Below are 16182 nucleotides of genomic sequence, written 5' to 3'. Positions count from 1 at the left end.
CTTTTCTGGCATCGTCCAAACTCCAAAAAGCTGTGGAAGGACTTCAGCAGAAACATTATCGATCACATTTCCAAGGACTTTGTTTTTTGCATTTATAAGAGATCTAAGAAAGAAGAAAATACTTTTTTTTCTTATAAATCTATTGATTATTTTTGGCCATTTTTTTCATCTACAAATGCAAAATTTCATATTTTTCCTCGAAGATGTTGAACAATATATTCAACTTATAAACATATTCAACATTAAAAACATTAACAATTTGTTCTGATTTAAATGTTTTTATCTGATGTAACCCCTGGCTGTGTTCTTTGGTTTCTGTTATTTGTCGACTTATATTGTATACTTGTTAGCTGTCAATAAAAATTGTAAAAAAAAAAAAAAAAAAAAAAAAAGCCCGAAACATCCGGGTACTGACAGCTTATAATAACCACCACTGCACGTGACGTCGCAGAAGCGTTGTGGTAAAAATGTGTTAAAGGAGGAAGTGACGTAGGTTCACGCATGCGCAGAACCTACTGCGTTTCAGCGACAGCGAAGTCAAAACGCAAAGTGAAAGTATCGAAGTTTTCGGAAGTCACGTAACAAACATGTCGGAAGAAAAAGAGGCCGGTGTACGTCATGCTAACGGGTCGACGAATATCGGTGATTCTTCAACAACCCCCGTGTCAACACAGTCACGAGAAGATGAAAACCCTGAGAACAAATACAGCCAGGATCTAAGAAGCGTCTTGGTTACCAGCGTTTTAAACCTGGAGAAGCTCGATGTAGACTTGTACAGGTACTTGTGGGCTACGACGCACACAGAGGAGCACAGTGATCTGCCATAACTGCAAGTATTTTCACTTGTCTTCATTTCTTCCCCAGGGGGACACATCACTGGGTGCCCCGCACTCAGCGTTTGTTTGGGGGACAAATAATCGGTCAAGCCCTGGTTGCTGCAGCCAAGTCTGTCAGTGATAATCTGTATGCACACTCTCTGCACTGCTACTTTGTCAGAGCAGGTAAGATAGCGCTTGATGAAGTGCACTGTGAGTTGCTCTTGTTGATCTAAAACGCCGCGTGGTCAGAATAAGATTTGTGCGATTCGGAGTTTGCCAAGTTGTTGCTACTGTAGCAAATTGTAGCTGTTGCTCTTGTGTTTTCGTCCACTTTCAACTGCAGGTGTGGCACGGGGTCAAAGTTTAATAAAACAAGTAGTGGCTTATACAGGGGAATTTACGATATTCAGAATATGACTTGTTAGCATAGCTACAGGGGTCGGTTTACGATATGTAAAATATCAATAAACGATATGTAAAATATCAGTAAGTGTGCGGCCCTTGCTGGGAAAAGCCTGGACACGCCTGGCATAGAAAGTCAGTCAATGCATGTTTTCCTCACACCCGACACTTTCTTGTTTTCTGTTTAGGGGATCCTAAAGTTCCTGTGCTGTACCAGGTGGACCGCACAAGGGACGGTCGCAGTTTTACGGTGCGCTCTGTGAAGGCCGTCCAGCACGGACAACCTATACTGATCTGCCAGGCGTCCTTCCAGTTGTTACAGCCAAGCCCCGTGCAGCACCAGTTCGCCATGCCGGTGGTCACTCCGCCGGAAGAGCTCCTCACCGTGGAGGAACTCATCCAGCTTTATCTCAGGTAGACTGTTCATGAACTTGTTCCATACAATTCCTGTGCAAAACAGGAGAACGGTTGTTTTCTTACACACCTCAACATGGATGTCATGGCAATATTGTAAGCTGAATGACTTTGACATAGAATTAAGTGTGTGGTTTGTCAAATGTGCCCGTACAGTAAACCCAACCTGGCTGAAAATGCAAAGCAAGGCCTTAACAAGCTTCTGGCATATGAAGTCCCCATTGAGATCAAGCCAGTCGACCCTCCACAGTTTCATAGACTTGCTGAAGCTGACCCAAAGAAATTATTTTGGGTGCGAGCGCGTGGATACATTGGTAAAGTCGCCCCAGTTTGACATGACGGTGAAGATGGAAGCGGTATGTTTAAATCAGAGACCTGTTGTGTTTTGTGTATGTGCGCAGGTGAAGGCAACATGAAGCTGCATTGTTGCGTTGCTGCTTATGTGTCCGATTTTGCTTTCCTGGGCACCGCAATGCTGCCTTATCCCAACTACAGGGCCAAGTTCTCGGCCTCCCTGGACCACGCCATGTGGTTCCACAACACATTCCGCAGTGATGAATGGATGTTGTATGAGTGTGAGAGCCCATGGGCAGGTCAGCATCTCTTTCACTTCGCACTGATTGCAATGAAATTGGCCCGTTGTTCAGCGCGCTACAAATGGATCCATATGAGATACTCGCCTTTGGAATTTCAGGGAGACAGGGAGGAGGCTTTGTTTGGTTATTTTTTAACCGCGTACATTTACAGACTACTATCCTCTCACAGTGCTTTGTTGGTGGAATTTCATAGGAAGTTGTTTTTAGGACAGTGCAGCCATGATTATAAAAGACAAATTTCTCCTTTTTTTGATTGATGGGCAGCACGATGCCTCACAGACAGTCAGGAGCTTCTCAAACTCATCCCAAAAACACATGTCAGACTAATTAGAGACTCTCAATAGTCCATGGGTGTAATGGGAGTGGATGGGTTTTTGGTTGACCTTAACGTCGTATTCGTGGTTTGTCCTACAGGGGGCAGTAGAGGACTGGTTCAAGGCCGTCTGTGGAGAAGAGACGGGGTTCTGGCTGCCTCTTGTTCTCAGGAGGGCGTCCTGAGAGTCAAACCAGCGGCACAGCCCAGCAAGCTATAGACACCTGCCTCACCGTTCTGTAGGTTATGTGTTTTTAACAAAATAATTGGATTAAAAATGTAAATACGTTATTTCCAGAGGTCAATATTTATTTGTATTTTATTTATTTAAAAAACAATTAAAGACTAATCACTGCCAATATTAGTTTTGAATCTTCCAAGACGTTTCCGAACCACTCCTGGCAAAAACCCGGGGTTTCCATTTACTTTCAATAAAACATACATATTAGTTGTACATTTATTTTATGTACATATTTAGACTCCTTGACCATGAAAACATACCATGGAAGGATTTGAATGGCTTAAAGAACGCTAACATTAGAAAAAGTGTGAAAAGTGTTTGAAAGTGCCTACCTCTGAAAACTATGTTAACATGCTAATGTTAGCATGCTAACACTAACACATGCTGGGTTTTACAGCATTAAAACAAATTGTAAAAACAATATAGTTGGCTACTTGGGTGACTTTGGGAAGCTCTTCCCACGATAAACAAGGGAACGCAGTTGTTCCTTGAAATAGAACTTCTTAGCGTATGACAAAATTCACTGTTTTCACTATGTGGCCCTCAGTGGAAAAAAGTCTGAACACCCGTGGCCGAAAGCATCTGAAGATTGTGGCTGCGTCTCAAATCAAATACTTTCAGTGTACTTTGAATATGTACACTAATGAACACTGTACTGCAGTGCTGTTTCCCGCAGTTACTAGAAATAATGACTGCAATATTTACCTGCTGTTCTAATTTTTGTTGTGAATTGCAACCACTCAAGTTAGTGTCCCCCCTTCAGCTATGTGGCAGCGATGCCGGCTATTGGGGGTTGCACACTCCCCATTTAGGGCGCTTAAGGGTACAGACTGCACTGCATTGGACATCAAAGTTAAACAGTTTATACGCTCCAGCAAACTCATACATATTAAACTTTATTTATTCTTGAATGGCATTTGATAAAAAGACAGCAATCTTTGTCAACCAGTTGCTTAAAAGCCACGTTGAATACAATGCAAGCGTAGGCCAAGTCAAGGAGAAACTTCTGGTCTTGAATGTGGCTAAGATTGCGGTTTAGGACTCCACACAGTCTCCAAAGCGCTCGACTCCATGATGAGCTTGGGGCTGTTGCTCTCCGACTTGATCACGGACACGTCCCAAGACATTTGCGAGGCTGTGAGGTCATTGTACGACTGGTCGAAACGAGCAACCGCTTTTTGTTTCGGAAGGAGAATGCAGGGAGTAGAAGAGTTGCCATGCAGTGGGACCCTCAGGTGGCAATTCTCAGCGTCTTGGGCGTTCAAGTCACCGAGGGAAGACGCCTGCGATGGAGATGCCATGTCTGAAGGCACGCAGGGAGACGCCAGGATGGGCAGTTTGATATCAGATCCATTGGCTGACAGTCTTGACGTTGACAGCTGGTCCAGTGACGGTAGACTCTGCTCCCCAAAGAACTTCCTGTCCAGCTCCGATGGTGAAAAACACTCAAAACTGCTCATATCTAAAAGAGAAAATGTTACATATCTTGATTAGACATATGAATCATCAACATAAATTACATCTTACCTTTAAGAAGACACACTTTATCCATTTTTTTGTGGACAGTGAGGACAAACTGAATTTCAGGCAGCTTTTTAAGTGTTTGAGGCTACTTGATAGCTGATTGACCCAGCTGGAGGCAGAGGAAGTCATCAAGAGGGGGCGGAGAAACTGGTCTGGGCAATAGGAGATCATCCACATTCTCAGCACAATTCTATTTTTTCATGTGTAAAATGGATAACAGGACGCGTTTGACCTCAAAAACCTAACATGTACGTGTAATTGTAGGACTAATACTACAGTTCTTGGGTTGATCAAATGTCAGTTTGTTGCCTCACGTTTATAATTATCTTATCTGACGCAATTTGCAGTGTCTGTTTTATATTATTATTTTTGTCAGGACTTGACGTACAGTGTATTACAAGTGCATTTAATAAAGTAGACTATTGTGCAAAGGTTATTTGATTGCAGGGGTTTTGCAGTTCCTTTGCTGATTATAGCGCTAATTCATTAATTTCTGTCAAATTTTACAATTTTATGACGTACTGAATTTTTATTTTTTTTTTAGCTATAAGCGATCATCAAAAAGATGCGCGTAGTGAAGCTGAAGAATGTGAGTTTCACTTTTCCAACTGAGTTACTACAATTAAATGAATTATTTTCATTAATTGATTTGAACATTTGAAATATATTATTATTTATTTATTATTTATTGTGCGGAGCCCCCGAGTGGGCATGGGGGAAAAATTGACGAACTTTTGCGAGAGCTACCAAAACTTTGCATTACGAGCATGACACTTCCGGATGTTTTGCGGTGAAACTTAAAATTAAGAGCAGCACTCTTTTGAGGACTGGCACTCGAAAGGAAATATATTGATTAGCCGTACTTCAGATTCTATCAATTGCGTGCCCTGCCCGTCCAAAAAAAACCCACCGAATCTGCGAATGTGCTGCTCTTAAATTGAAGTTTCACCGCAAACATCAGCCCTGAACGCGGACGTGAACACGGAAGTGCAATGCTGTTAATGCAAACAGTTTTGCGTTATTTCACAAAACTCGCTAGTTCGTCCTTTTTTTAACCCATCATTTTTTTCTCCATATACGCTCGGGGTTCGGAAAATTTCTATCAATAAAGTTGTATAAAAAAAAACTACAAGGGGACGAAGAAGAAGAAGAACAGACGAAGAAGAAGTGGTTGCTATGTTAGAGTACTGCATGGTAACCAATTTCTTCAACAGTCCATCGACACAAGGAACGCTTTTGGATACGTGTACTTACTGATAAAATGAGTCATTGGCAGTGCACGTCTTTCCTCGCTGGCTGTTTTTGAATTAATTGGGTAGAACTGAATACATAAGTTCATCGAAAGCTAACGCGAGGTTAGCCTATTAGCCGGACAGCTAGCTAGTCATGATTTACGCAGCGTCTTGGTTGCATTATAGAGTCATGGCGGAATGTTTTCCGTAATGACCCAATCCAGTGTCACATTTAACCAAGCAACACACCTGCTAACCAGCAATATAGTGAGGCTTGTTTTGAATTGGTGCTTACCAAAGTGAATGCTTAGTGGTTGAACCTTGTAAAAAAAAAAATCATCATGGAGAAGGAACAGCACAATACGGTTGCATTCAATGCCTCAAAAAGGGAGTTATTTACCACCCACAGTGGATACAAATCCATGCAGAAGCAACTGAGGACCCAATGGAAAATTCAAAGGTAAGGATTCATGACTTGTCTTTAGGGACTACTGGCTTGAATTACACTGTTTTATGAACTCTTCTCTCCTACTAGTATGAAGGAAGACCTGTCTTTGGACAAGATGAAAGGTGTCAAGTTGTGGATAACTGCAGGTCCAAGAGAGAAATTTACAGCATCAGAGGTGAGATATCCAAGGAAGAAAACTGGTAATTGATTACATAAATAAACTTTTTTTGTAATGGCGCGTAGTGGAAAGCATAAGGTTGTCAGCACTTGACTTAGTCTTTTTTTTGTGTGTGTGTGTGCATGTTTGTCACACTTCGTCGGATCATCAAACAAGTTTAAATATTAGTCAATGACAACACAACTGAACACAAAATGCCGTTTTTAAATAACAAAAGAAGAAAAAAATCCAAATCTACACGGCCCTGTGTGAAAAAAAGTGATTGCCACCCCCTGTTAAACCATAACTGAGATTAATTGAGCTCTATCAGTGTGGAAAAGGTTCTAAGGCCATTTCTAAAGCTTTGGGACTCCATCAAACCACAGTGAGAACCATGATCCACAAATGGCAAAAACATGGAACAGTGATGAACCTTCACAGGAGTGGCCGGCCAACCAAAATTGCCCCAAGAGTGCAGCGACGACCCATCCAAGAGGTCACAAAAGACCCCACAGCAACATCCTGCAGGCTTCACTTGCCAAGAACTGCAGGCTTCACTTGCTTCAGTTAAGGTCAGTGTTCATGACTCCACCATAAGAAAGACACTGGGCAAAAACGGCCTGCATGGCAGAGTTCCAAGACCAAAACCACTGCTGAACAAAAAGAACATTAAGGCTCGTCTCAATTTTGCCAGAAAACATCTTGATGATCCCCAAGACCTTTGGGAAAATACTCTGTGGTCTGACGAAACAAAAGTTGAACTTTTTGGAAGGTGTGTGTCCCATTACATCTGGCGTAAAAGTAATGCCGCATTTCAGAAAAAGAACATCATACCAACAGTAAAATATGGTGGTGGTAGTGTGATTGTCTGAGACTGTTTTGCTGCTTCAGGACCTGGAAGACTTGCTGTGATAAATGGAACCATGAATTCTGCTGTCTACCAAAAAATCCTGAAGGAGAATGTCCGGCCATCTGTTGGTGACCTCAAGCTGAAAGCAACTTGGGTTCTGCAGCAGGACAATGATCCAAAACACACCAGCAAGTCCACCTCTGAATGGCTGAAGAAAAACAAAATGAAGACTTGGGAGTGGCCTAGTCAAAGTCCTGACCTGAGTCCTATTGAGATGCTGTGGCATGACCTTAAAAAGGCACTTCATGCTGGAAAAGCCTCCAATGTGGCTGAATTCCTCCACAGGGCTGTAAGACACTCATTGCAAGTTATGGCAAACGCTTGATTGCAGTTGTTGCTGCTAAGGGGGGCCTAACCAGTTATTTATTAGGTTTAGGGGGCAATCACTTTTTAGGCTTGGATTTTTATTCTTTCTTAATAATAAAAAGTTTCATTTAAAACTGCATTTTGTCTTCAGTTGTGTTGTCACTGACTAATACTGTATTTGAATTAGTTTGATGCTCTGAAACATTTAAGTGTGGCAAACATGCAAAACAATAAGAAGTTAGGAAGGCGTCAAACACTTTTCCACACCACTATACAAGGAGGATTCCACACTGTTGTTCTTTTTTTGTTTTTTTTTAGCTGGAAGTACTGAAGCACTACCTGGATGATGGAGGAAATGTCCTTGTCATGCTCGGGGAAGGAGGAGAAAAGAAATTTGACACAAACATCAACTTTCTCCTTGAAGAGTTTGGAATTATGGTTAATAATGGTGCATAGGAATGCTTTCTTGTTATCTTTGCAGTCATTTTCAGTTGATGCTGTAGTGAATAATGTTTCTTTGCTATACCGCAGATTGTGTTTTCAGGACGAGGTATTACAAATACTATCATCCAAAGGAGGCACTTGTGTCTGATGGTGTATTAAACAGGTTTGTGGCTATATGAAGAGTTTGTAAGGGCATATGTTTTTGTTTGCATGTCATACTAATAGATGACAAGCTGATGCCCTGTTCTGCCTTTTTCTTTTTAAGGGAGATAAGTCGTGCTGCTGGCAAAGCAATGATCGGAATAAGTGAAGATGAAAACATTGGAAATAACACTCAGTAACTGGTTTATTTTCATGCACTTAGACACACATGTATATAAATATGATGTTGACTTTTTATCCTGAATCGTCGTCTTTATTTTTGCAGGGCTCTATCGTTTGTGTTCCCATACGGCGCAACACTGAACGTGATTAAGCCAGCGGCGGCTGTTCTTTCAACTGGCTCCATCTGCTTCCCTCTCCACAGGCCAGTGGTGGCTTTCTACCAAGGAAAGGTCAGATGGCTTAAAAAGCGTTTGTACGCTCATTCCATCCACTGCTGGGCGACACTTCAGTATTTCTAACCTCTCATTTAGGAGGCGGGCAAATTGGTGGTCGTGGGTTCCTGCCACATGTTCAGTGATCAGTTCATAGACAAGGAGGAGAACAGTAAAATCCTGGTGAGTGTGGCTGTATTAATGATGCAGTACTTCCTCGATACTTGTCGCAGGCATGGCATCTGTAAAGCTCTTGTTAGGGAGGACAAAAATCGTAAGGTGTTGGATTGGATCGGGGGGGGAAAGCTTTTTCAAGTGGAATTGTACCACACGGGGCAAACACCACTGAAAAATAATAATATAATGAAGTGACAAAAACCATAATACATACAGTACTTAATAATGTATCATATTTACCTCCGCCAAGAGCGCATGGAGCTTATGTTTTTGCTGGCGTTTCTGTCTTTGCTGGCGTTTCTGAATAACTTGAAAAGTTCTGAATGGATTTAGATGAAATTTTCAGGAATTGTCGAAAATGGGTTAAGAAAGAACTAAATAAATTTTGGGGGTGATCCAGATCACCGTCTGTATCCAGGAATTTTTTTAAAGGATTCTTTTAATATTGCGAGATAAGACTAGTTTTGCATATAATGCCACAAAACATGGTCAAAGCACTTGGGGAAAAAAATAGGATAAGTTTCCAACAGGTTGTACAATATCCAATAATAATAATAATAATGGAATATTATTTTGGCGTGAATCACAATATGGGGGGAACTATGCAGCTTGGCGGAGGTCCGCGCTCTCCGAGTGCTTCTCTAGTTCATAAAAAAATATAATACATATTACATTTAAATATGTATATCAAGTATCGATATATTTGTGTGAAATTAAAAAAAGACACTGCATTTATACAAATACTACTTCAGCAGCAGACTGTTACACCCACGGTGTAAGAAGGAGAGGTTCCGCAGGTCCTTCATATCGACCGCTGTCAGGCTCTACAACACCTGCACCACCTGAACCATGTCGTAGTCACTATGTCACTATGCATTCTTTGCTTGCGTATTTTGCGTGCTGCTGTAACAAGTGAATTTCCCTGCTGTGGGATAAATAAAGTACAATACAATACAATACAATACAATACAATATTAGGAGTGTCACAAGATTTTGCGAGATTAAAACGTGACAAGTCTTGTGAGCCTGGGACAATATTAAATTAATTAATTCATCACACATTAAATGAAAATGGTCATTTTGCCGGCCTCAGTATACCGCCATGTGCACGCGTGTCTGTTTTCCACGTCTCCCACCTCCAAACAGGCAGGAAGAGGGTTCACTCTGCATTGGTTTCAGCACCTTGGTGTGTTTGTTCCATAGAACAACGGCATTAACAGAGTGAGCCCTTTTGTCAGCCATACAGTCTCTCAGTTGGTGGAGGCGGGGCTGCTAGCATACACACAAAGTGCAGAAGAGTGTAAAGTAGTAGGAATTATTAGTCGTTTACAATATATTGTCTTTTTTGTTATGTTTTCATACGTTGCTTAAGTCATTCAATACCAAAGACGTATTTATACGGTTTTATAATCCGAACGGCCGATCCCAAAGATGTGTTTATACGTCCGTGACGTTTTTTGCGCCCGAGGCAAAAAGAGGTGATGACGCAACTGCACACAAATAGATACCACTTTTAGAGCTGTTTTAAGCCATGAAAACAGCCACAAGGTGACAGAAGTGCAGTTAAGAGCTCGGCATGTGAATTAGCATGGAAAAAACACACATGACAGCAAGCAGGAAGTGGAAGAACGTGGAGGAGTGTAGCGTGCTGAAGGTGACGCATTGTAGGGAAATGTTAACTCATGCACACTCAGGCGCACACGCGTGCACACACATAATTCAGTTTAAAATGTGAAAATTGTAAATAATTCATGGTGTTACATTTTTTTGTGTTTATGTTTTGGAATAGTTGTTTAGATATTTGAGCTGTCACAAAAGCAAAAAGTATTTGTGTCAAAGCGAAAGTTGTGCTTGAAATTTATCTTTTCACAAAAAGCTGGTTTTCCTCCCTTTCTTAGTCGGGAACTGATATTTTCCTGAAACTTACCTATGTTCTACTGCTGATTACTAAAGAACGGAAAAAGTTAGAAACAAACTTTTTTTCCCTGATGAAAGACAAGGGTCTAATCTTTCTTTTGGTCGATTCCATGTGTTCTATGGCTATACAGTATAAAACAATATTCTGTGTGCCTTGAAAGATCAGTCAAAATGGTCTAAAATGGCCGCGACTGAAGGGGTTGTCTTTGAAAAATGGCTTGGATTGAATGAGTTAAAATCTTGCCTCATTCTCGTGTATCCCGACACATTCTCTGTGGCGCTATGCTTTGTTATTGCAGGGTGTCGTGATCCAGTGGCTCATGACTGATAACATCCACCTGAATCAGATCGATGCGGAGGACCCGGAGGTGAGGCTGTGCAATTGACAGGAGAGCGACGTCCCAAGGATTGTTGTGGAAATAGCTGTGGAGCGACAGTGCTTTGTTCCTTCTGCAATCTAGATCACAGATTACACCATGCTGCCACACATCGGGTGTTTGTCGGAGCAGCTCACACAGTACTTCCAAGAGGGAGATGAAAACCCCAGGGACTTCACTTCTCTCCTGGATGTTTCTTTTTTCAATCTGTCCACCGACACGTTACCCCAAGTCATCAGGTAAAATTGTAATATAAAAGACATTTGGGTGTTCAAAGTGCAGAACAGGAAGCCGACCATTTGGGGCCTCACCTCATTCCGGAAAAAACTCATTTTCTGAGCGTATTTGATGGGAGTTTTCTGCTCCCTGTTTACCTTCTCACCGTAGGAATTAGGGGTGTCACGAGATCTCGCAAGATTAAAATGTGACAACATTTCTCGTTTCGAGAAAAGCTGTCTCGCGGGAAGAGGACAGCCAGAAGTTTGAGACTGTATGAATGTCCAAGCAGAAGCTGTAGTACAGGGGTGTCCAAACGTTTTCCACCAACGGCCGCATACTGAAAATGGATGCGGGGGCCACTTTTACATTTAGAAAATGTGAAACCCATGTGGAAACCCAAAGATGTTTTTTTTAATTTAAAGAAAAAAACAGCCTGCGTCTCACCTTTGTATCATCGGCAACAGACCCTATTATTAGTATGAACTTTTTCACCTTTCATTAGACTTTTTTGTTCATTTTTCCCTTTTTAAAGTTATTTAAAAAATATTTACGGTAAGCTTTCTTATCATACACTTTTTCTTGTAATATCCTGTTTTTATTCTCATATTTTGATAAAGTCAATTATATGGTAATTATAGAACTTTTACCCAACCTAAAATTGCAATGTTATTGTCCTGTTTGTTTCTCATATTACAATTTTTTTTTAATTTACACATTTTAGTTTATTAATATTTAAACTTAATGCAATTTTTTTCTCTTAATATGATTTTTCTCTCATAATATTTTGTCTTTATTCTTGTAAAATTAATGTTTTTTTCCATTTTTACTGTTTTTTTTGTTTTCTTTTTTTAATTGTATTTTTACAATGTGCTGAGGGCCAATAAACTACTTTGGACACCCCTGCTGTACTAATTCCACGTTTGATCAAAGTTACTTAAGATTTGTCAGATCAGAAGACGATGGCTGCATAGGACGTCTATCAAAATGTGAGTCTGTTTCAGAAATTCACTACTTCCTGGTCTGAGCGTCATGGGAACTGTAGTTCTTTTAAAATATCTACCGCAATTTATTTTGCGTGTGTTTTTACATAATTAAACATTAACATAAAAGATTAGTAAGTAGCAGCTACAGTACAATTGCCGTCATTATTTTAACTCAATCTTTTTTAGTTTTTGTTTCGGTTAGTGTGGGGGGAAAAAGCGTCATGCTTAGGCCATGCATGCAAAGTTAGAAAACATTATAAAATGTACCTGCATTGTTTTGTGACTCGGTTAAATAAAAACGTCTGTTTTTCCAGTGTTATATTTTGTCATTGTAGTTTTCTTCAAAGTAATGTTAAAATATCGTGTGTTGTCTCATCTGGCGAGCGTGAGTGTATTGTTACACCCCTACTGGGAACTGAAATCAGTTCATCTGGCCTGTAAATGTAACTAAAGTCAAACTAGTACACGACCAGTGAAAAGCTTGGGCACACTTCCTAATGCTGTTGAATGACAACTTGTGTCCAAACATTTGACTGGTAGAAAAATAAGAAATCAGGAAGGGGCAAACACTTTTCACACCACTGTATGTCTTCCACTGTTTCCTCATTGTTAAGAGTGTCTTGTTTTCCACAGCGTGTATAAGCATCTTAATGTCAAAGATGAACCGCTTCAGCTGATCGCACCGCAGTTTGAGACCCCTCTGCCTCAGCTACAACCTGCAGTAAGTGTCTGCAGTAGTTGTACTAAAAAAAATAACAGATGCACTGCTTGATCACATCTCTATTTTCTTTTTGTGTCTTTTACACAGTGTGCACATTTACCCATGAAGCACACACATTCACACTAGGCTGGACTTGGGCGCTTGAGTTCCTGTCTGACGCCCGCTGGCTCAACCAATCACTCGTATTCTGCTGCATTATTTCCAAATTTGGGCCAAATTGCAGCCAGTGATTTTTATTTTTTGATTATTGGCACGTTCACATTCTGTCTTTCTCTCTTATGAACTCATTCAATACCAAAGACGTAGCTATACATTTTTAGAAACCCGAACGCCTGATCCCCAAGACATATTTATTCTGTACGTCTTTTACGTTGTGCAATGACATTTACGTTGAGAAGCAAAAAGGTGATGACGCAACTGCACACTAATAGATGTCACGTTTAAAGCATTTTTAAGACATAAGAGCGGCCACAAGATGGCAGAAGTGCGTTTGATAAGCTCGGCGTGGATTGTTTGGATATAAAAGCACACTCTGCAGCAAGGAGGATGTGGAAGAGCATGGAGGAGTGTAGCGTGCAGAATGTTACGCATCGTAGGGAAGTTTTAGCACACGCACACACAGTACATGCACACACACAGTTTAGTTGCAAATGTGCCAAACATCAGCACACTTACACTAGCCAAACGTGCCGGACATTAGGTGTGAAGTCGACCCGAGCACGCTAATATTAGCCAAGTGTGAAAACGTCGTTGTCAAACTGTGATCACACACACCCATGTACTTCGTTTGCCATCCTCTCTTTCACACACACAGATATTTAATTAATTTAATTAAGTAAATTAGCTTGTTCAACAATGTCTACTACAGGTGGCAAAAATACCAATTTGCTTTGATTTATTTTTGTTTTTGAGCTTTAAACAGATGTTTTTTGTTTTTGTTTTTTTTAAACCTTTTCAGGTCTTTCCTCCAATCTTGAGCGATTTGTCCCCTCCGATGCTGGATTTGTTTGATTTAGATGAAGCGTTCTCCTCGGAGAAAGTGCGCCTGGCACAGCTCACCAATAAATGTAAGTTGAGTGTTTTTGGAATAGGACAGCACGGATGAACAGCATATGTTCAAAGGCACAAGCGTGACAGTTTGAACTGCTGCTTACAGGTACGGACGATGATCTTGAGTTTTACATCCGGAAATGTGGCGAAATTCTGGGCGTGACTCCCAAGTTGGACAAAGACCATAGGGATGCAAAGCATATACTGGAACACATTTTCTTCCAAGTAGCAGAGTTCAAGAAACTCAATCAGGTGAGCGCATTGAAAAAATATCTTAATTGGATGTTATTAAAGGAAAACTGCACTTTTTTGGAACTTTTTCCCATCATCCGCAGTCCATGTGTGAGACATGAACACGTCTTTCTCTTTTCTGTGTCTTTTAAAGACATAAAACCAGATGAGAAGAGCCAGAGCCATTACTCCTCCAACAACGCCCCATTTACATAGAATGTGATGTGAATATTAAGGAAGTTACAACGACATTGTTGTTATTATTGCTGACTCACGAAGCTAACATGAATGACGGCACAAAAGCGATAGTTTCTCAGGTGAATGACACAGTGGGGGGATGTTTTGGTTTTAAACAGAATGAACACGGTGACCACATGAACACCGACGACCGACACGGGACAGTTCTCTCAACTCGGGGTGGGGTGGGAAATACCGATGGAGGTGCTCGGGCAGCGGAGCCTTCGTCCCGACAGTCAATGCTTACTGAGGCGTTTGGTGGGCAAATATAAGCAAAATGGTGCACGCTCACAGACAGCGTCGCTCGCGACATTGCAAAAATGTTCATACAGGCAACTTCTGTGTCAAGCTAATGCCTCACACAGGTACACCGTACACTACACCGTACACCAGGGGTCACCAACGTTTTTTTCTTGCGAGAGCTACTTTTAGAAAATGAAAATGGCCACGAGCTACACATTTTTGTAGAAATGATTTTCATACCTTATTTCAACCCAAACAAATCAAATATGCTTGTTTTACCAAAACATTCACAAAATGCTGGTATCCACAACTCACATTTTACGTTTCAGAATGCATTTCTTTCTAGTGTTCTCACATTATTAACTGAAAACCTGAATGAAAAGCAGGCTTGCGGGCACCTCATGTGGTTGTGGGGGGCTACCTGGTGCCTGCGGGCACCACGTTGGTGACCCCTGCCGTACACTGTACTTGAGTACAATCTAGTGGTTCAAATGTGAGTTACTCCTCTCATGACGATTAATGAAAAACTGGTTTCAAAAAATGTTGCCGATAATATTGATTATCAATGATAATTTACAGCACAATTATCGACCAGCAAAATGTATCGTGACAGGCCTAGATGTATGTGTTCATGCCTCATATAAGGGTTGTGGATGATGGGCAAAATTCCCAAAAAAGGGGCAGTTTTCCTTGAAGGCCTCATCTTACATTATGTTGTATTCTTGCAGGAGCACGAAGTCAACACTGAGGCACGGTTCACCCCATCTTGACTGCGTTCATATTACAGTCATCAGAATGCATTGAATATACACTACCACTACCATGCTGATGATCATTGAGACTTCAACGTGGTACTGTGATAGTGGTCTTGTTCATTTTTTTATGAGCATAACATTTTCTACACATTTACATAGAAATTACATTGTAAATATTCAAGCAAATAAAGTCATTGATACTTCCATTAGGTCTTAAACACTTTGTTGTTTCTAACTTTCACCACAGTCATAGTATTCCACAAGTTGTTCAAGCCAAGAAGAAACATCTGGTCTTGGACGTGGTCCGTAACTGCCTTTTCGGACTCCAGACCGTCTCCAATGAACCCATTTTTGATCAATACTTTCTATACTTCTCCACTGCAGTTTAAAACTGCTGTAAACATAAAACTACACCTTTCCTTTTCATTTTTGACCCTGAATTTAGTGCATTTATAGCTTTTTTTGTAAAAATCACTTCATAAAAATTATTCTAAAATCATTGCATATAATTTCAGAAAACAAAAAATATAATTTATATATACATAATTTATATATATTGTTGTCATTCAGCCACATTGGAGGCTTTTCCAGCAAGAAGCGCCTTTTTAAGGTCATGCCACAGCATCTCAATAGGATTCAGGTCCGGACTTCGACTAGGCCACTCCCAAGTCTTTATTTTGTTTTTCTTCAGCCATTCAGAGGTGGACTTGCTGGTGTGTTTTGGATCATTGTCCTGCTGCAGAACCCAAGTTGGTTTCAGCTTGAGGTCACCAACAGATGGCCGGACATTCTCCTTCAGGATTTTTTGGTAGACAGCAGAATTCATGGTTCCATTTATCACAGCAAGTCTTCCAGGTCCTGAAGCAGCAAAACAACCCCAGACCCCATTTTTTTTTTATCCCTAAATAATAATATGTTTCATTTAAAAACT

The 16182-nt window shown here is 40.8% G+C and overlaps 2 protein-coding genes across 3 annotated transcripts; both read left to right on the top strand.

Annotated features, from left to right (window-relative positions):
* Positions 1 to 491: 491 nt before the first annotated feature.
* acot8 (acyl-CoA thioesterase 8) lies at positions 492 to 2834 on the top strand. Its single transcript, XM_054783878.1, has 6 exons — positions 492 to 778; positions 865 to 1001; positions 1409 to 1634; positions 1791 to 1948; positions 2036 to 2227; positions 2645 to 2834. The coding sequence occupies exons 1-6, from the start codon at positions 588 to 590 to the stop codon at positions 2761 to 2763; spliced, it is 1023 nt and encodes a 340-aa protein (XP_054639853.1). The 5' UTR covers positions 492 to 587; the 3' UTR covers positions 2764 to 2834.
* A 2436-nt stretch (positions 2835 to 5270) lies between these two features.
* ift52 (intraflagellar transport 52 homolog (Chlamydomonas)) lies at positions 5271 to 16180 on the top strand. 2 transcript variants are annotated; one of them, XM_054783877.1, is made up of 13 exons: positions 5274 to 6000; positions 6076 to 6163; positions 7680 to 7809; positions 7893 to 7968; positions 8071 to 8142; positions 8233 to 8359; positions 8441 to 8524; positions 10735 to 10803; positions 10897 to 11051; positions 12648 to 12735; positions 13694 to 13802; positions 13892 to 14037; positions 15225 to 16180. In XM_054783877.1, exons 1-13 carry the CDS (start codon positions 5882 to 5884, stop codon positions 15264 to 15266), a joined length of 1305 nt encoding a protein of 434 aa, XP_054639852.1. In that variant the 5' UTR covers positions 5274 to 5881; the 3' UTR covers positions 15267 to 16180. The 2 variants fall into 2 exon arrangements, 1 of the variants encoding a protein (XP_054639852.1); XR_008572191.1 differs by lacking the exon at positions 15225 to 16180 and having other exon boundaries at positions 5271 to 6000; positions 12823 to 13802; positions 13892 to 13940.
* Positions 16181 to 16182: the final 2 nt, after the last annotated feature.

This window comes from Dunckerocampus dactyliophorus, chromosome 8 (genome assembly GCF_027744805.1).
Source record: "Dunckerocampus dactyliophorus isolate RoL2022-P2 chromosome 8, RoL_Ddac_1.1, whole genome shotgun sequence".
NCBI lineage: Eukaryota > Metazoa > Chordata > Actinopteri > Syngnathiformes > Syngnathidae > Dunckerocampus > Dunckerocampus dactyliophorus.
The sequence above is the reverse complement of the archived record's forward strand: the minus strand, read 5'-3'. Positions and strand labels throughout refer to the sequence as shown.

What these genes read in the sequence shown, in the direction of transcription:
- acot8 (XM_054783878.1), top strand. Translation starts at nt 588, where the DNA reads ATGTCGGAAGAAAAAGAGGCCGGTGTACGTCATGCTAACGGGTCGACG. An exon ending in CTGCTACTTTGTCAGAGCAG is followed by an intron (nt 1,002 to 1,408) that starts GTAAGATAGCGC and finishes TTTTCTGTTTAG; the next exon opens with GGGATCCTAAAGTTCCTGTG. An exon ending in GTGTGAGAGCCCATGGGCAG is followed by an intron (nt 2,228 to 2,644) that starts GTCAGCATCTCT and finishes TTTGTCCTACAG; the next exon opens with GGGGCAGTAGAGGACTGGTT.
- ift52 (XM_054783877.1), top strand. Translation starts at nt 5,882, where the DNA reads ATGGAGAAGGAACAGCACAATACGGTTGCATTCAATGCCTCAAAAAGG. An exon ending in TGGAATTATGGTTAATAATG is followed by an intron (nt 7,810 to 7,892) that starts GTGCATAGGAAT and finishes GCTATACCGCAG; the next exon opens with ATTGTGTTTTCAGGACGAGG. An exon ending in TGCCTCAGCTACAACCTGCA is followed by an intron (nt 12,736 to 13,693) that starts GTAAGTGTCTGC and finishes AAACCTTTTCAG; the next exon opens with GTCTTTCCTCCAATCTTGAG.